Raw genomic sequence first — 21053 nt, 5'->3', positions numbered from 1 at the left:
AGACTCAGTTATTCCTCCTTGTTTTAAGTTCCATTAGTGTACTTTTTTTTCTTTATAATAAATGCAAAATAATAACACACATTATGTAGGACAAACTATGTATCAGCATGCTACTAAGCATGTCACAGGTATTACTTCATTTAATCTTCTCAATACCCCTATGAGCTAGATAGAGTCATATTTTAACTAAACCAAGACACAATCAGATAGATATATCATTATTGTTTGCACCATCAAGAAAAAGTGCCAGGAGTTCCTGTCATGGCTTAGAGTTAACAAATCTGACTAGTACCCATGAGGAATCAAGTTCAGTCTCTGGCCTTGATCAGTGGGTTGGGGATCCGGCATTGCCATGAGCTGTGGTGTAGGTCACGGACATGTCTCAGGTCTGGCGTTGCTGTGGCATGGGGTGGCAGCTGCAGCTCCGATTTGACCCCTAGCTTGGGAACTTCCATATGCCATGGGTGTGGCCCTAAAAAGACCAAAAAGAAAAAAGAAAAAAAAAAAGAAAGAGAGAAAGAGAAAGTGCTGCACTAATAACCATAAGCTACTACTAATTATAAGTCCTTATTCCAAGGATACGAGGGTATAGAAAGTTGTGTGTCTTAGAATTAGTGAAATGCCCTATTAATATCACCATTTTGCAGATGAGGAAACTAAATCACGTAAGTGAGTGGATTTTCTCAAAGTCACACATCTAGGAAATGGTTAGTCTAGCTTGGAATTCTAAAAGTCCGACGTTAGAGTTTACCCTCTCAAGAGCTAGCCTGTGCTATCAATACCGAATTACAACTTATAATTATGTATTTATTCATGTGATTCTGTGTTCAGTTCCTAGTTGTCTAAGAGACTGTATGCCCTATAAAAGCGTTCAATTCCTAGTTATCTGTATGCCCTATAAAAGCGAGGATTGGTGTCTATATTATTCCCTAATATATCTCCAAATGCAGCCCATTGTCTGCACACTGATGTTTAATAATGAATGAGGAAATGAAAGAAGAAATATGGGATTTGGAGATAAATTTCACTGGCTTCTCCCAGACCTGCAATTTTTACTCAAGGTGTGACCTTTGACAGACCCCTTTGTTCTCTAGGGCTCAGTTTCTCAATGCAATGCAAGAGGAGCTTACATTAGATTTTCTCTAAGTGCTCTCCAGCTCTAAAATTCTGTGTACAGAAAATCTGCCCTGAAAGCCAATGCCATGTCCAACCCCTGCTCTGGGGGACATAGAAAGAGGATTGCTCATGCTTCCTGATCGCTTGAAGGAATATACACCAGGAAACTGGGACTACCACACATTTCAATCTTTAATAAACATCTAGTAATAGTCAAGAATTTGAGGTCTGGTTTCCAGTGGACGGGGATTCAAATTCCAGTCTTTTCATTTTGGACCTGCAAAATGAAACTTTTGGATGTGTTGCTGGCCCTTTCTTAACCTCTCTTTTTCTCAATGGGAACTGGTGGTAATAGTAGCAGCATAACCATCCTTAAAGGATGATTATGTGCATTGAACTAGATAAAGGATATAAAGCATTTAGTGCCATGCCAGGTACACAACACTTAACAAATTTTAGCTATTATTATAGCTGTATGCAAAACATGGGTTGAATAGAGTGAGTATTATAGGACTGTTAAAAAAAAAAAAAAAGGCAGTGACGATAAGCTTGAGCAGTCAGGGAAGGCTTCTTGGAGGGGGAGAGAGCAGATGTAGACCATGAAGCAAAAGGATGATTGTGGTAAACCTACACTGTCCAATATGGCAACAAATAGCCATATGTGGCTGTTTAAATTAAAATGTGGCTTGGGGTTATCAAATACAACTTGGAATGGATTTACGAGGAGATCCTGCTGAGTAGCATCGAGAACTGTGTCTGAATACTTATGTTGCAACAGAACAAAGGGTGGGTGAATAATGTATACATGTAAGAGTAACTTGGTCCCCATGCTGTACAGCCGAAAAAAAAATTAAAATAAAAGAAATATTTTCCAAAAAAAAAAAAAATTAAAGTGCGACTTAATTCACAGTCCACACATTTTAAGTATTCAGTAGCCACATGTGGTTAGTAGCCAGTGTAATTTTTTTTTTTTTTTTTTGGCTGTGCTCACAACATGCAGAAGTCTCCAGGCCAGAGATCAAACCCGTAACACAGTAGCAACCTGAGCCACTGCAGCAACAATGCCAGGTCCTTAACCCACAGTGCCACAGGCGAATTCCTAGTGGCTGCTGTAGTGAAGAGCATTTCTGCTATCGCAGCAAGTTCAATTACATAGCTGTGATAGAGAGTGAAGAGTGAAATTACATTACATAGATAATTTATTTCCTTTAAAAAAAAATTGTGAATGACAGCGCTGTGCTAAGTACTATGCTCTGAACTGAGATTTAGCAGTGAATAAAACCAAACCCATTGTCTGGCTTGATAGAGCTTGGTCTAATACAGAAATCAGTAAACTACAGCCCACCAGCCAACTGCTGTTTTTCATAAAGTTTTATTGTAACACAGCCATGTTCACAGAGTTCAGTAGTCATGACTCTGGCTGGCAAACCTAACATATTTACCATCTGGCCTTTTAAAGGAGAAAAAAAAATTGTCAATCCTTGGTCTAGTGGACTGATTTAAGGCTTTGGCCTCTGAGTTAAAGAACTGGGTTTGGTATTTATTCTTTCATTCATGTATTTTTTCATTTAACATTCAACTGGTATTTATCAAGCCCCTAATTTAAGCAGGATGTCAGGCTGTGACAAAATGAAAGGAACACATAAAAATCGCTGCCATCATGGAGCTGACATTCTGGTAGGGACAGGGGACAGACAGGTGATTGGAATATATGTAGTAATAAATAAATTGTATCCTATGTTAGAAGATGACATATGATTTAAAAAAAAGACTGCAGGAAAGGGGGCTGTGATTTCAGAGGAGAGGGATGGCTGCACATTTCAGTAGCCTGTTCAAGGCAGGTGTGAATGGGGAGGTGAGGAGAAGCGTGCCTTGTGGCTATCTGGGGAGAGTAGAGAATGCAGCCGGTACAAAGACCCTGGATGCGGGGTGGAGCATGACCCGTATATTTGAGAAATTATGGGGAAGAATGGACTGGGCTTCCCTGGATACTAGGAGGATTTTAGGAGATGGGGTCAGAGAGGAACCAGAGGGCCTGAGGCCATGTAGAACTTTTTGAAGAACATTCATTTTTATCCTGAATGCAAGGGGAAGCCACTGAATATTCTTAGAAGGTCATTGAATCTAATTTATATTTAAGAGGATCACTCTGACCAATGTATTGAGATAAATCTATAGGGACAGAGGCAAGAGTGGTAGCAGGGGAGGTGCTTGGAAGACTAATCCAGACTAGAGATGATGGTGGCTTGGGCCAGGGAGGTAGCCATTGAGGTTGGAAAGAAGTGGTCCATCGAGATAACACATTTCAATCATCGCAGCTATCTAGTGAGCGCCGATGACATGCCGGGCACTGTGCCCACTACTGGGCATCATGAGCAAAACAAGCTGCCATCTCTGTCATTTGGAGTTTTCTGTCTAATGAATGGGTTTCAGGCTTTGACATCAGAGATGAAGAATCCAGTTGTCATGTCCCTCACATGTGTCTGAGCTCCAGCACCAGTTTTCATGCTGTCTCTAAAGAGAGGACCTGGGAGAGGATGACACTGTCTTAGTTTGCTTGGGCTGTCATGATGAAGCATCCTGGACTAGGGGACTTGAACAATAGAAACTTCTTTTTCACACCTGTAGAGGCTGGGAGGTCCAACATCAAGATGCTCTCAGTGGGTTCCTGGTGAGGGTCCTCTTCCTGGATTGCAGATGACCTTGTCACTAAGTCCTCATCAGGCCTTTCCTCAGAGTGTACATGCAGAGAGAAAGCAAGCTCTCTCTTTCTTCTGCTTCTTTTGAGACTGTTAACCCCATCACGAGGGCCCCAGTCAGGACCTCATCTGACCCTAATACCTCCCAAAGGCCCCATCTCCACACACCACACCATCATATTGGAGATTGGGTGCCAACAGGAATTTTTATTTGGGGGGGGCGGGGCACAAACATTCAGTCTTTTATGGACACCAATGACGCAGGGTAAGAGAAGAGGGAAAACAGACATACATGTGATGCAAATGTAGGGCGGGAACAAGCTTTCCTGGACTCTGTGCAAAAAAGGGCTGGGACTAGAGGTGGATGAGTAAGGAGGCTCAGCAGAGGATCCAAGGTGTCATTCTCAGGTGACAGCCCTGCGCTTGCACTTGCCCCCTTAACCTTGAGGAGGGAAAGTATTAATTTAAGACAGTGGCCTCTCCAACCTTTCTCCTGAGAAGCCTTGAGGACTCTCCTGCAAGGGCAAGTTTGGAAGTGGGAGTCAGAGAACAAATAGGGGCAGAGCTGGGTGGAAGCCTGCCACGAGAATCTGGTCCAACCCTTCATGCAGCCGATGAGGGTCAGTCCTTATCCTCATGCAGGGTGGGTCAGCACCTTGCCCAAGTCAAGTTCATGGTGGAGAGGAGGTCTCCCAACTACAGTGCTGATGCTTGATTTCCCACCTTTTGGGAACATTTAAAGCAGTCAGAATATCTTATCCTTGAGATGTAGGGCTCCGGCTGTAATCTGATCCAGTGTCTTCAGGAATCTCTTAGCATATGTAAAGATGGTATTGACGCTTGGTTGTGCTTTTCCAGACTTGTCTCGCATGCTTATGATTAGATCCACTCAGTCACTCAAGGAAGCATTTCAATGCTGGACATCTAGAGGGTGACGAGTTCCCCGTAAGCACCATTCATGTCTTTCTTTCACCAACATCGACTGAGCCCCAAGACCACATCAATCCCAGGCAGGGAAATGGGCCAGAACCTGCCATTACCCTCTATTGGCTCATAATCAAGCCACCCTCATAGTGGGCTCTGTTTTGATTTTGGAGAACAAAATGATGAGAGTCAAGGCTTTGAAGTCAGACTCATCTGGGTTAACATCTTGGCTCTGCCTGTCACTCCAGTATTGGTATGGTTTTAAGCAAATTGCTTAATTTTCCCCAAGCTTTAATTTCCTGCTCTTTTCATCAGAGGAAAAAGGTGTTCACCTTCGCTAGGTTATTGTGATGATTATAATCAGTATAAAGTACCTGCTGCATTATATAGCAAATACACACGTTCAACAAATGGGAATTATTGAATCAGGGGCAAAAAGAACCCCTAGTGTTGGCAATGCTTAACCACAAAAGACTTAATCATGATGGAATGGAAGGTGTGACCATTTAAAATACTGTGCTTAGCAATGGACTAGCCTTTTCTGGTTAGTGGATGCCATCTGTAGGGAGCCAGCCTACTGAACCATACTGTCCTTCTCTCTCTTGACTGAAGGCAGCTTTCATTTCAATGTAGATGATTAAAGATCTGTGAATAGGAACAGTGTGTGTGTGGGGAGGTGCGGTGTATCTGCCCCAGCCTTTTGGCTACAATGTTAAATGGTCTTTTCATTAAAACTTCACTGGATGGGCATCTCCCAAGCCACAGGGAGTGAAGGAGGTGTTTGTATTTTATGCTGAGCACACCAAGACTGTCCATCAGGACAGGACATCCAGAAATTCCAGCTGCTCTTGTCATGTCAAGCAAGGTCAGGTGCCTCGCCCTGTGCACTGAGTGGACTGCTACGATTTTTCAAATAGTCAAAAATGGACATAACAGTGAAGCCTGACTCCCTAGTGAAGCCTGGGGCAAGCCAATCGGACTCAATGTTGCTTAATTTTAATCTCTATCACATACCAGTAAATGCAGCATAAAAATGTTTTGTAGGAGGATGTATGTCTTAGAGGAGTGGGAGCTGGTCCTGTCCTGCAACTAAATCCTTGCCAGAAAGTGGGGGCTGCCTGGGGTGGCAGAGAGGGGCAGAGGCTGCCGTGTGTGGGGGGCGGGGAAGGGGCAGACAAAGAGAAAGAGATGGACCTGTAGGGAAGAGGGAATGGGAGAAAAAGGCAGGAAAGGCAGGCACTTGGAATTAGCAAGATGTGAATGTTTTCTTTGTTCCAGGTACCTTTCCATACTGTCTCTTATGTAATCTTCACTTTGCATTAACCCTTGAAGTGAAAAGTCTAATTTTTTATGTCTGATTTGTGGAAGGAGAAATGAAGGTGGGTCTGGGGGTTTAACTTTTGCCTCTGACTCAAACTCACATTCTTTTCATGGTAGAGTCATACAAAGGAATCAAGGCTGACAGACAGACAGACAGTGAGGACTATGGAGAGAGCACAGAGGGAAAGCAAGGACAGGGAAGCAGAGACAAAAGAGACACTGAGTCAGTGACAGAAAGACAAAGATTGGGAAACAAAGAGAAACAGATGTGGGTAGAGAGTGAACCATATCCGTGGTCTATTTCTATTTTTTAGCTAGGACCATTTGGGCCATATATTAGATTCCACATATATGTGCTATCATATGGTATTTGTCTTTCTATTTCTGACTTACTTCACTTAGTATGAGCATCTCTAGTTGCATCCATGTTGCTGCAAATGGCATTATTTTTCCTTTTTATGGCTGAGTACTAGTCCATTGTGTATATATGTACAAGGGAACTATATCAAATCTCTTGGGGTAGAAGATGATAAATTCTGGTATGAGAAAAAGAATATATACATATGTGTGTGTGTATATACACACACACATATACATATATGACTGGGTTGCTATGCTGTATAGCAGAAATTGACACAACACTGTAACTCAACCGTACTCTTTCTTTTTTTTCTTTTTTTAACTTTGTCCCTTTTAGGGCCGCACCCACAGTGTATGGAGGTTCCCAGGCTAGGGGTCTAATTGGAGCTGTAGCCACCAGCCTATGCCACAGCCACAGCAACTCCAGATCTGAGCCATGTCTGCGACCCACGCCACAGCTCACTGCAACACCGGATCCTTAACCCACTGAGTGAGCCCAGGGATTGAACCCTCAACCTCATGGTTCCTAGTTGGATTTGTTTCCACTACACCACGATGGGAACTTTTTTTTTTTTTGTCCTAACCATACTCTTAAAAAAAAAAGCAGAGGGAGTGAACCATAGACCAGAAGAGAGACAAGGAAGAGAAGAGGGTGCAAGAACATGAATGTGAATTGAATCAGGAATAAAGGAGACAGAGTGAAGTTAGCTGGGTTTGGCTGAAGGTACACATTAAATACAATCATCTGATATTTCACATGGAAATGACATTTTCAGTTTCCCCAGAAGCTAGCTGTGACCCAGATCACCTGCCTGTAGCTGAGGCTGTGTTCACTCTGAGGAAGGAAACCCTCTGAAGCAGAGTGCAGATGCCCCATGCTATCCGCTGGTTCTCTCCATCTCTTACTCGGGGAAGGCAAAGGTCCATGCCTGCGGGTGTCTGGACCCCCTTGCTGTCTGGCCTGGGCGGAATGGACAGAGGGCGCATGCGGCCCAGGGTACTCAGTGTGCATCTGTAAAGTCATCACTCCTTCTGCTTTAATTCTATAAATCCAACTTGATTTTTAACTCACAAAGATAGCTGATGCTTGGGGAAAAAAAACATCAATGCATCTCTTTGGTGGAGTGAAGAACTCTTTTGCAAAATGAATAATTACCCTCTGCTTAATTTATTTGGTATATTTCACTTTGCTGTCTCAGATTTTGTGCAGGCCGGGAAACAGCTGCATTATTAATCATCGTGTGTTCTGAATGGGATGAGTCTGTATTTTATCCTCACGGCTTCCTTGTTAATGGGAGAGGACAGGGCTTATGTTCCCCATCTTCTAGGAGAAAAGGATGAGGCTCAGAGAGATGAAGGGGCTTGAGCAAGGCCACCCATTAACATTAAGGTGGGAAAATCAGAACTTCAGGGTACTGTGGCATGACCACCACCAAGCTTCATCTCTTCTGTCTGCCTGTAAGCTCCAGCACAGGTGTGGTGGGCAGCCAGGGAGAGCCATCAAGTTGGGTCATTCTTTTTTTTTTTTTTTTTTAATTTAGGGCGGCACCTGTGACACATGGTGATTCTCAAGCTAGGGGTCGAGTTTGAGCTACAGCTGCCACCCTACACCACAGCCACAGCAACACGGGATCTGAGTTGCATCTGCAATCTAGAACACAGCTCACGGCAATGCCAGATCCTTAACCCACTGAGAAAGGCCAGGGATCAAACCTACATCCTCATGGATGCTAATTGAGTTCATTAACCACTGTGCCACAATAGGAACTCCAAGGTGGGTCCTTTTGAGTGAGATACAAGGTCATCTTGAACCCCATCTTACCTGGCGTAGTGTTGGGGGAGCTCTGATCCACAGTCAAACAGAACTGGCTTCACATCCTGATCTCGTTGTTATCCCGTTGTGCCAACTGGAGGCCAGTCCTATAATCCCTGGGGGCTCTAGTTTCCTTGTCCGTAAAATCAGAACATTAGCACCTGCATCACAGTGTTTGCATGGATGGAAGGTGAAAAGATGAATCAAACACATTGTGCTTCATGGAATCCATACACATCCCTTCGCCTTTTCTTTTCCCCAGATTATAACCAAGGGGCCCAGAGTTATGGTCAGGAAAAAAGACAAAGACAACCAGCTCCCTAATGTCATCATAGCAATAGTGGGTTATGATTCTGGAGCCCACACTGGGAGTAGAGCGTTCTTGGTATTCAGTGTGAGGGGCAGGTCTGATTAACCTCAGTGTGGAATTGAGGTAACTGAGTCTTGGTCGGAGACAGGACGTTGTACAAAGTCTCAGAGCCACTGGATGACAAATACAGGCTTGGAGCTTGTTCTGACCCTGGTGCTGATCTTCTCTGCTTTAAACTGCCTCTCTCCATGCACAGTGCTTGGATGGAACATTCAGGTCTGGCTGTTTCTGAGAGGGGGTTGCAGGCCTTGCCAGGGACTGTTTCCCCACACTGTAGAGCTAGGGTAGGTTTCCTCAGTGCCCGTTAAGCCCTCTGACTCTGCAGATCCAGCAGATCCACTGCATCCTGCTGATTCAGAGAAACACAAGGGCCCAGGATTTCTCATCTGTGCTATGATCTTCCTTTGCACCCATACCTTCATCTGTCTGGAAATTTCTTCCTTTGCTTTTGAGAAAGAGGCAGTGCAGCCTGGGGGCAGCAACACTGTTTCTGGACCCAGGCTGGCTAGATTCTAACTCTCTTAGCTTTGTGACTCTAGGTAAGCAAGTCATTTAACTCCTTTGGGCCTCAGTTTCCTCCTCTGTAAGATGGAGTTGAAAATAGAACCTACTTCATGGGCTTGTCAGGGTCACATGAGCTATAATATAAGTGGAGAACATCCAACACTGCCTGGCAGTTAGGGAGCTCAGCATTCCCTCCTATCACTACCATCCTTCTGATATGACAATGGTGTGCCTCTGACCTCGGGGCAGGGTTCAAAGCTCTTTCCTCTGGGTCTTGTGGCTCTTTACACAGTCTCCCCTCTCCAGCCTGAAAAACACCACGTGGTAGTGATACATTTTCTGCTCGGTCTCCCCACTCAAGTGTCACTGTTTGAAGGCAGAGAACCAGCTGAGTCTGTCTCTAGGCTTGGATCCCTCCTGTGCTGGGCACAGAGGAATTGCACAGAGAATGAAAAATGGTCTGAAGAAGTAAATCTGGACCAGAGATGAGGCATGAACCACGTGGGGAGGAGAAAGGGAGGAACTAGCCCAGCAGGAAGCCCAGGAGGAGAGCTGCAGCTACGAAGGGCCAGAGTACCAAGCTGGGGAGGAAAAATGGCCTGGGGAAGCCCACCCTGGACCACAGCCTCGGGGGAGCCAGCAGTGCAAGCTGTGATAATAATAATAACTCCCACATATGAATGCTGCCTACTTGTCTAGTGATGTGATCATAGTTTTCTTTTTTCCCCCATATTAAAAAATTTTATTGAAGTAGAGCTGATTTACTAGTTGTGATCATTTCTGCTGTACAGCAAAGTGATTCAGTTACACATATACACACATCCGTTCTTTTTCAGATTCTTTTCCCATATAGATGATCACAGAATATTGATTGCATAGAGTTCCCTGTGCTGTACAGCAGGTCCCCATTGGCCAGGCATTCAAAATACAGTGTGCATGTGCCAATCTCAAATCCCCAGTTCACCCCTTCCCCCACCCCACCTGTCTCCTTTGGTAACCATAAGTTTTTTTATAAAACCTATGAGTCCGTTTCTGTTCTGCAATAAGTTCATTTGTATCTTTTTTTTTTTAGATTCCACATATAAGTGATATCATGTGATGTTTTACACTGTCTAACTTCACTTAGTAACTCTAGGTCCCATCCATGTTGCTGCAAATGGTATTATTTTATTCCTTTTTATGGCTGAGTAATATTCCATTGTGTGTGTGTATATACACACCACATCTTCTTTATACAGCATATATATGGGTCTTGTTTTTGTATCCATTCAGCCAGTCTATGTCTTTTGGTTGGAGCATTTAGTCCATTTACATTTAAGGTAATTATTGATATGTATGTTCTTATTGCCTTTTGTTAATTGTTTTGGATTTATTTTTGTTGATTTTCTCTGGCCCTTTATCTCTTGGCCTTTTTTCTTCCATTCTGTTCTCTTGTGGTTTGATGACTATCTTTAGTGTTGTGTTTGAATTGCATCTATTGTAGATTTTTGGTTTGTGGTAACCATGAGGTTTTGATATAGGAGTCTGTATATATATACGCAAGATTGCTTCATAGTCTTCAATGTTTTCTCCAGTCTTTGTGACAATCTTTAAAACTGGGCTTAAGATGTCTGTTTTCCAGTGCAGAAACTGAGGCCCAGAGGACAGTGGCTCCTTATCCAGAATAATCAGTGTGTAAGTTGTAGACTGAGGCTTCAGGCTCAGATGGCTTTGATTCCCAGGTTGATGCTACCTCCCTTTCATGGGGCTGTGACCCTTCACACACCCTCAAACCCCTTCTAGGCTGATTTGAGATTCTTGGCTGATGCTGATTCTGGGGTGGGGTTAGGGGGGTGGCAGCCCCTCGCTCAGCAGGCCTAGCTCTGTGTATCTGCATTAGGAATCCCCTGCTGCTCAGCTGCAACCAGACCCTTCCTGGTTATTGGAGATGTTTGCATCTGTATCCTCTCCGGGCTGTTAGGGAGATTTCTTTACCCCCTCCATCCTCAGTCAGCCATCATTTTAAGGGAGTTTCTTACCCACATGCTTTACCCCAGACACTCATTTGTGGATAATTGTGTGCGTGGCACACTCAGGCATGGGAGAGGCTGGGAAGAGAGGGAATGGAGCCGGTGTAGAGGGCTCACCAGGCTGAGACCTTGACAGGATGGGAGGCCTTCCCTGGGCTGACTGGTGGCCTTTCAGAGCCCAGGCTGTCCCACAGGGGCTGCCCACACGAGCCACATCAATAGCCAATTAGTCCCCACGCAGTCTGGATTAAAGGGTCTGATTTCCATCACACCCAGTGACCAGCCTGCGCCACCACAACCTTTGAGCCTCTGTGTTTCTTTTCTTCTTGCTCTCAAAGACATGGTTACGAATGACAGGGAGGCCAGGGCATCTGAAAGGCAGGCATCCAAGTTTGTCTCAAATGCTTTTGGAAGAACAAGGCCTGAACCTCTCACTCCAGCAGTGTAAGGACGAAGGGGACATCAGAGACGCCCATGTGAGGTTGCTTAGACAGCATCAGGACCAATCTCCTCACTACACAGATAGAGAAACTGAGTCCCAGGGAGGGAGGGGACCTGCCCTGGGTCATACAGCTGAGTTGACATCTAAAGAAATCCTCTCCACTTCATAAAGATCCGAATTATAGCCTCTTGTTATTTCACTCTATTCATGCTTCTCCAGCTCCCAAGACTCTATTCCCAAACTCCTGACCTTCTCACATACCCTGCCTCCCCTTCCAGTCCCTAGGGAAATGCTGACTCAGGACACAAGACTGGAACATGTCAGAGGTAGACTCAAGGACTGGAATTTTTTTTCTTTTCTTTTGCTTAGGGCTGCATCTGTGGCATATGGAAATTCCCAGGCCAGGGGCCAAATCAGAGCTGAAGCTATGGGCCTACACCATAGCCATAGCAACGTGGGATCCAATCCACATCTGTGACCTACAGCCCTTGGCAAAACCAGATCCTTAACCCGCTGCACAAGGCCAGGGATTGAACATGCATCCTCATGGATACTAGTCGAGTTCTTAACCCAAGGACGGGAATTTAGCAAGGCTTGGAAGACCTCTTGGGGATCTCTGAGTACTAGCTGCTCATTTTATAGATGGAAAGACTGGGGCTTGGAAAAGAAGTAATTTGCCCAAGTTGGCAGAAGGGTCAGCACTGATGATGACACTTTACATTCAGAATTATCCAGGTGATCTCATTCCTTCACTCAGTAATCCTTTTGTCACCTAACTTTCCCTTCATTTCCTAGTCCATTTCACCCCTAGTTTCTTCTCTGTTGAACACATCCCTCTCCAGTTCCCAGGCACCACTTTTCTCAAGAAGTAGAGTCAGGGAGGCCCTGCCACAATAGTCAGGTCCCGTTCTGCAGGTGAGTCTCAAAACAGCCCTCCTCTTATCAGTAAACCCAGGGGCAGTTAGAGCAGAAAAGGTACAGGGAGACACATTGATAAGGGAGAAGACTGGCTGGGCCAGTCAGGAAGGACTCTGAAAGTTAGACCAGGGCCTATGAACTCTATCCTTGAAGCAACTGGACACCCCTGGAGAGTTTTGGGGATGAGCTATGGGTACAACTGGTCTTTGAAATGATAACTGACCACCCCTGAGATTTATGGGGGGACCATGAAACAGGTCTCTAGTAATAAGACTTTTTTAGCAATGCACATGGACAGTGTTCAAGACCTGCATCAGGGAGAGATGGGTAGGAAGGAGTCTGAGTGACAGCAAAGAAGTAGAATTAAGAGGGTTCAGGTGTCATTTGGGTGCTAAGAGTTTTAAAAAAATTGATTCAAGTCAGAGAGTTTTCTAAGTATTCCAGTTTGGGAAGAAGGTAGGGCCATTATCCATGGGGGTGGGAGGGAATATAGGTTTAAAGTGCATTGGGCAGCCTTTGTTACACCAATGCTGCTGTGTAACAAACAACCACAGCAGTTAATTGTCAACAGCCTGAAGCAGTTTCCCCCTCCATTGCACATCTGGGTGGACTGATCCAGCTGGGACTCTGCTGCACTTGGCTCCAGGCTCAGATTGCATCCACTCCGTTCCACATGCTCCTCATCCTCCCTGGATTGCTCACTACTTGGAACGTGGTTTTCTCATGGCAGGAGGTAGCAATGTGAGGGAGCAAGCCCAGCCACACAGCACATTTCAGACTTAGTTCACATCCTGTCTGCTACCAACCCACTGGCCAAAGCAAGACATGAGCCAAGCCTCAAGACCGGGTAGGAAGAAATCACATCCTTCTGACAAGTAGTCACAGCAAGGATGGGAATACAAAATGCTCCTACAGAGAGAAGAGGATTTGACACCAATAATTCAGTCTACTTCTGAGGGTGTTGATAGATACAATTCCCTTCAGCAACCTCCTGATCTCCTGTTTCTGTGCCCTTTCCCACACTCTCTTAGAGCATGTCCTCACAGAGAGCCATCACATGGCTTGGGAAGGAGTTAGAAGAAAGATCCTTGGCTTGCATGTTTGCTTCTCTCTTCACAATCCTATTACTTACTCACCCTCTCTAAGCCTCAGCTATAGTATTTAAAGGAGCCAATGATACCTACCTCCCCGTGTTGTCATGGATGTCAAAAATTACTTGGGCAAGGTTGGTACATAGTAGATGCTCAATTAGTAGAAGGCATGAGGCTCCCCCTGAGGCTTCCCCCTGCTAGCTAGAAATCAACCCAATAAGCCTTCCCTATGTAGGTCTTATTAATTCAATGCAATCCATATATAAAGTGTTTACTTTTGATTGGTGGGTATAACCTTTAGTTATATTGGGATTTTAGAAATAGCAGGATACCAGTTTCAGTGTAAATGGATTGGAGGTGCCTCATCTTCCCTAACCTGTGTTGTCTAGCTCCTGATAAATTGCCAAGTTAAAGGCAGCTCCCCTGGCTCTGGCCCTTGTGGTTCTGGTTATTGTTGTGATAGTTGTGATTGGTTGAAAGAGCATGAGCTTTGAAGACCTGACTCTCTCTCTACCTTGGGAAAGTGATTAGTTGAGTCTGAGCTTCAGTTTCCTGATTTTACAGTAAGGATGTAGCACCTTCCTCCTGGTACCAATAATGGGCGTGACCTTCAAGGTGACATGTGACGACATATGTCAAGTGTTTTCTATCCCTTCTAACCCAAAGGATGTCCTGTCCCCCATAATTTTATGTCCAACCCAAGCCTCCTCCACCACATGCCTGGCCCTGAATTGGGCTCCAGAGACACAGACATGCAGAGGCCCAACATGGCCCGGTTGGAGTCAGAGCAGGAAAGGAGGCCATGCACCTTATTGTTCTGAGGGCTCAGGAAGGTGTCTTTAATGAGCAATGGTGACAAGGAGAGTGAAGAGGAAAGTGAACAGCAGCCAGTGTCTCTGGCCTGTGATGATAAGTGATGACTGAGTCGGAAGCAAGTGAAAATGGAATTGTAAGAGAATGACAGGATGGGAGAAGGGGAGCCAGATAGCTGGGCGGGTTGGGGAAGAAGCCTTTGCACTTATCTAGCACTTTCTCAGGCAGGTGATGAGCTCCTCTGGCTGATGGCCTCATCCACACCTGTGTATCCCTCAGCAGAAGGAGCCATCGACAAAGCAGCAAGCATTGCTGAGAACATAGGGACCAGCCTTGGAGATTATTTCATTCAGGCTGCCCCCAGCTGATAGATAAAGAAACTGAGGTTCCTTTGGCATTGCAAAGGGTATATCTTGAAATCGAGATCATCATTCATCTTGAAAGCACTTTGTCTTTCCACTGAAATAAGATGCTAAGTTGGCTCCTCCTGTCCAAGGGGGGGGGGAACAAAACAGAAAACTGAAATAGCTAATGATGCTTTCAGGAAGAGATATACCATAGACTGTGCTGAGGGCTTTTCAAATGCAACCGTGATCGTCCAGCAGATTAGTGATATTAGTCTCATTACAAATTAGGAAACACAGCGAGGGGAAGCGACTTGATGAAGTTCATGGAAGTCGTAAGTGGCAGATCCAGGATGAAACAGTATGGTCCCAGGGCACACACGCTAAATCATTTCACCAGCCCACCGATGTTATGTGATTAACATGAAGGCACTGTCCACTTTGATGGTTTAGGAGAACCCCACATAAGAGAAACTCAAAATTGCTCATAATTGAGAGATTCTGTTATTCTTACCCAAGAGTTTATAGAGTAAGAATGTATGTAATATAAAATGAGAACCCAATAAATGCGACTTAGGGGATATAAAAAGGAACTATTTTAAAACCAACATAACTCATCTGTAGCTGATAATACAGAGTAACTAGCACAATGAAAACCCTCTTAATTGAATCCCCTTATGGGAGCCACTTTAACGATGAGATTAAATTCTTTTTTTAAGGTCTACATTATCAATCACTTATAAGTGCACATTTTTAATGTGTTAATGATATTTAAAATTCATTATATTTAAAAAATAACTTGTTTTTAAGTGTAATGCATTCTCATTATAGGAAACTCAGAAATGTGAGAGAAGTATAAAGCGAAAAAATCAAGAAAATGTTACTGGTTGTGTTTAAGTTTTGAGACCATCAGTGTAGTGGAAGGGATACTGAAGTCATGGCCAAGAGTCCTGGGCTCCAATCCTGACCGGCCAAGAGGCTAGTCCAGTTAGTTGGCTGAGGTTTTCACTTTCTCAGCTAGAGCTTCCCCATCTAAAAAAAAAAAAAATGAAGCTGGGAAGATTTGATCGAGATGATCTTTATGAGCCTTTTCTGCTCTGATGTGAAATAGAATTCTATTTTAGACATTTCACCAGCACTCATGTTTACACTTTCCATTTCCCTGGCAAATACCTGTCATGGATGTAAAAAAAGTTTCTTCCAGTCTTCGGCAGAATCATCATTATTCTAAGAAACTCAGCCTGAATTCATGATAATTACAGTGTATGTATGTTTTCACTAATTCATCCATCCATTCATTCATTCATTCATTTGTTCATTCACTCGATGAATGTGTTGCTTGCCCTCCCTTAGTCATGGTGTTAACTACTAGGATGTGGAGATGATTAAAGAAAGGTTTCTGCAAATGGGAAGATTCCCAGTTTAGTGGGCAAAAAGTCCTTTTCCCATTGGCATAGGCATTACTGTTGTGAAGTAACCTCCCTCATTTCTTTATGTACCATGCAGGGCAGCAGGGCAGGATGCAGTGGTGAGCAGGATGGGGCCATCCCTTTCTCCAAGGGGCATCTGCTGTGGTAACAGGACTTAGGGAGCATGTGTTCCTGGAGAGCTGATCTTCAACAACCTGGCTGCCCTGGGTATACAGTGACATGCTTGGGGACGGAACTTATCCAGGGAAGGGGTTAATCCTAAACTCATGCTATCAGAGACTTGCATCTTACAAGAAGAAAATGCTTGGTTGCAAAGAGTGGAGAGGAGCTGAGCCAGCAAAATGGGAAATGGGAGTCAATAAAGCCAATAGCCACGACATTGAGGGAAAGAAATCCTTCTGAAGACACCCAGCCCCACTGCTAAGAGCGATCAGATGTAAGGGTAAACAAAGGGTGTCTAGAAAACTAGAGGTTTGCAATTCAGAAAGGTGGTGCAAATGACTGCCTCTCCTTGGTACCCAGAATTGAGGACCATCTATTTCAACATTCCATTTTGCAGATGGGGAGACTAAATCTTAGCACAGAGCAGATGACTTACCAAGTGTCCCAGAATATATCAGAATCCAGTTGCCATCTTGGAATGAAAGGGAAGGAGTAGAAAAGGAATTTATTGAGCATCTACTCACTTCCTTCCTGAGCCATGAGCTTTCGCCTTCACTGCTTCAATTTATTCTTACCTCAGCTTTGGGAAATGACAGTAGTGTCATTCTCATTCCATTGATGAGACAACTGAGACAGAAAAGACAAAGTTACCTCTTCCCCAAGACCACACATCTAGGGAGAGAGAAAATGAGGATTGGGACCCAGATCTGTGTGTCTCCAGCACTCATGTGCTTTACCCTCTGCCTTGCTTCCTGTTCTCCAGGCAACCTCCAGGGTGGACGCTTCTCATTTGCAAAATACATATTTGTTGTATAATGAATGTCAGTAATTAATGATCCATTCCAAGGCAGGGGAAACTTGCCGAGTAAGTGCACAGGAAAGAAAGAAAAAAATATAGCAACATCCTTTTTCTGTATAGATTTCTCACTTTCACTAATATTCCCAAAAGGAGGGAAGGGGGTGGGGAATGACCTATGCCTTGCCTTGAGTCACTGACAAGAGAGACAGGAACCTCAGCCCTTGCCCTCTGCATAGAGAAGAGCGAGCCTCCTTTCCCACGCCCCTGGCTCACCCCAGCCTGACTTCCTGTTCCTTTGCCAGAGGTAACCATTTTGCCTTTCCCATTATGAATCACGGAGCCTGTGGCTTGTGACAGGTCGTAAATCAGTCCTGGGAGTCTCGAGGACAAATCCCAGGGCTTTTCATCTTTAATATTAGACATGTTTAAAGTTGTGAATATTTCATGAAGGGACCATTGCATTTTAACACATCATTAGTGACTCCTACACCTCCCCCTCTGGTAAATGATTTTCATCCAGATCTCAAGGATCTCAGCTGCCTCCCTCCGTTTTCCTTACTTCCTCGGACAATCAGCCCATTAAGTTGCACATATTTCAGCACACACATTCGGTGGAGAACCTGGGGATGGTATTGGAGGGGAAAGTTACAGAGAACATCCCTGCCTGCAAGCAGCTCCCTCTTATTTATCAGGTATCCAGAAAAGGGGAGAGGTAGGTCTCTTTCCCTCTCTCTCTTCTCTTTCTTCTTCCGTTGTTCAACAATCTTGATCTGAATATGTTGAATATCATCTCTGACCCATTCTTTCCTCTGTATTCTGTCTTACTTCCGTTTTAGTTCAACTAGTGTTTATTAATCCCAGGCTGTTTGCCAGACACTTGCTGATACTGGGGCATCACAAAGATTAAGTAGCATTGGACTGTATAAAGCAAATTAAAGTGTTAACACTCCGAATACTATGTATAAGGTCAAATGCATAACATTTGTAGAGTATCAGTGAAAACAATAAGGCTATCCCATGAATACAAACAGTTAGAAATCAGGAGTTATGGGTAAAAGTTGTAGAACCTCTATTACCTTGGCTATATTTTTATTTTGTTTTGTTTTGGTTCTTTTTGCACAAGGTTGTGAAAAGTCCTAATTCATAATACTTGAAGTAGTAAAAAAGCACGAGCTTGTTAGCATCTCAACTCACAGTCTTGGAATCCTCCTCACTGAAACAAAGATGATTGGGGATTTTTATTTTATATATAGAAACTGTCATAAAATCTGTTTACCTGGCCACCAGACTTATTGTGACAATGCTCTCAGTATCCTAAATTCTAGCATGTAACATCTGTGTGTTTACCCTTTATTTTTTACTATGAAAGAGATTTTAAAGTAAAACTTTTTAAGGATAATTATAATCTCAATGTTGCAAAGTCAACAATATCCAGAAATTGATCAGAGCCATTCATTCAACTCAGAGTGTGCACTGCCTGTACTGTTCTAGGCTATGGACTCAGCCAGGGCTGTTCCTACTAGCACTGCCCAAAGTATGTTCCATGGAACACTAATCCTATGACTTGTTCCACCAGCAAGCCTCCTAAGGTGAAATAAATTTAGAGAAAACTATATTTGCACCACTCTCATGAAGAATCATACTCTACTTGCTCTAAGGAATGGTACAGTTATTTCATAAACTTTTCAAAATAGAATCTATTTTTGGTAAAGCATCTGTGAACATCCTACAGATATGTCTCAGAAAAATCTAACAACTAATTGAATGAAAAATATCCCCTAACCTTAAGGGGTGTACAGTGAAGCAGGATGATAGTAGTAAGGAGGTGGACCCTTCCAGAATTTTGAACTCTGAAGATATACCAGGAAACGAAGCATGTGCTGGCCACCCAGAATAAGCTTGGCCAAGGTGATATAGGATGCTAGCCAGGACTCATGCAACCAAGTGTAAGGTGTGGTCAGAAAACATGGATACATGGATGGATGGATGGATGGATGGACGATGGATGGATAGATGGACAATGGATGGATAGAAGGAAGTGAGGAAAACAAGAGGGAAACTGAGAGGAGGGGGAAGAGGAGGATTAAACTACTAAAGCAATGATAATGAAACAAAATCTGGAGACGATAGAGCAAAACAATGTTTTCCAAAAAGGGAAATCAAAGGTATTTAGAGGAGGTGGCATTTGATTTGAGTTTTATAAAGGAACATGAATTCTTCATGCAGGTGGAGAGAATTAAATTTTCTCATTACACCTGTAGTGCAAGTATACTTTATCATCATTTAAATATTTGAAAATAGGACCTCCATGTGCAGCCACCAGGTCACTTTCCATTTCCCTCATTAAGCCATGAGTTCCTTCAGCATGTGGGTTGTACCTTTGACCTCTGCATCCCCAGTGCTAAGCAGACAGCCTGACAACAAGTATGGCCAGAGTTTGTTGAATGAATAAGTGAGCAAATGAAGAGATGAATGAACTCTTTACTGCAGTGGTAGGTAGACCAGAACATGCTCTTTCCAGGACCTTTTCTAAACATAGGCAGCTTGCTTTATTTTCTTAGAAAGCAGGGAAACCAGACAAGAAGACAGTTTGGGGCAGGCAGTGTTTCACAAGATCGTTTCTCTTTTTGCTGACAGGAGAGTGCAGCTGTCATGAAGGCTACGCCCCTGATCCGGTTCACAGACACCTGTGTGTGCGCAGTGACTGGGGACAGAGTGAAGGGTGAGTGGCAAAGGGCACTGGGGCAGAGAGAGTGGAGGACCCGCCTTCCTGTGGCATCACCATATGCCCCAACTGCTCCATAAAGAGGGTTCTTTCTCTGCAACAGTTGTCATCCTGCCAAGCCTGATGGAAAGGGAATCCTATTTCCCACCGAATCACATTGTAGTATTAAAGGTACATGAACTGATGAATTTTCTAGAGAACCAAGACTGAAGCTTAGCTCACCTTGCCAAACCATCAGTAATCAAATAACACTCTCTTGAGTGGACTTCTAAAGAAGAATTGGGTTTTTTATACATAAACTCCAAAATAGGCAAAGTGGACTTTAAAGTGCTGAGTCCTGGAGTTCCCACTGTGGCTCAGTGGGTTACAAACCCTACTAGAATCCATGAGGATGTAGGTTTGATCCCTGGCCTCGCTCCGTGGGTTAAGGATTTGGCCTTGCCGTGAGCTGTGGAGTAGGTTGCAGACGTGGCTTGGATCCAGCGTTGCTGTGGCTATGGCGTAGGCCAGCAGCTATAGCTCCAACTGGACCCCTAGCCTGGGAACTTCCATATGCTGCAGGTGTAACCCTGAAAAGGAAAAAAAGAAAAGAAAAAAAGAAAGAAATAAATGACCTCTGCAGTATACTGGACCATATAAAAAGGTCCAGGAATTCCCTGGTGTCACAGCAGGTTAAGGATCTGGTGTTGTCACTGCTGTTGTCACTGTGCATGTGCAGTCCCTGGCCCAGGAACTTTCACATGCTGAGGGTGTAGCTAAAAAAGTAAATTCCAACTTCACAAAAATAAATAAATAAAATAAAGTGCTGAGTCCTTTGGTGAAACAAAGACCTTCTTTTATAATATAAACATTCTTACCCAATAATGCCTTTTGCCCAATCCGGTTGTTTGTAAAGCTACTCTAAACAGTGTCCACACATGCTTCCCAACCACTTCTGACTTATCCCATTTCCTGTCCTCTCTTTTCATTTCCTCTCTTATTTTTTTCCACAGACCCTGGCCTTACACGACACTCGAGAGGGGCTATGATTTGGTGACAGGGGAGCAAGCCCCTGAAAAGATTCTCAGGTGAGTTGACAGTACTGTTGGGGCATGATGCTGGGAGATGCACAGGGGCCTGAAGGGGAGTTGTAGTTATGCATCCTTAATGAGGGGAGCCTGTGCACTTCTCTGATGCAATGGCCCAGGTTGTTATGGGAATCTCCTTCCCATTTG

At 44.1% G+C, this 21053-nt stretch overlaps 1 protein-coding gene across 6 annotated transcripts in view; it reads left to right on the top strand.

The window, feature by feature from the left end:
- The window catches only part of ASTN2 (astrotactin 2), a 915211-nt gene that overhangs the window by 409629 nt on the left and 484529 nt on the right, over positions 1 to 21053 (top strand). For all 6 annotated transcript variants that reach the window (XM_021074502.1, XM_021074486.1, XM_021074494.1 and 3 more), the window contains 2 exons: positions 19752 to 19836; positions 20832 to 20906. In XM_021074502.1, the coding sequence (XP_020930161.1) occupies positions 19752 to 19836; positions 20832 to 20906 (160 nt within the window). The remainder of the gene's footprint in view (positions 1 to 19751; positions 19837 to 20831; positions 20907 to 21053) is intronic.

Source organism: Sus scrofa, chromosome 1 (genome assembly GCF_000003025.6).
Source record: "Sus scrofa isolate TJ Tabasco breed Duroc chromosome 1, Sscrofa11.1, whole genome shotgun sequence".
Classification (NCBI taxonomy): domain Eukaryota; kingdom Metazoa; phylum Chordata; class Mammalia; order Artiodactyla; family Suidae; genus Sus; species Sus scrofa.
Note: the sequence above shows the minus strand (reverse complement) of the source record. Positions and strands in the feature narration are given on the sequence as shown.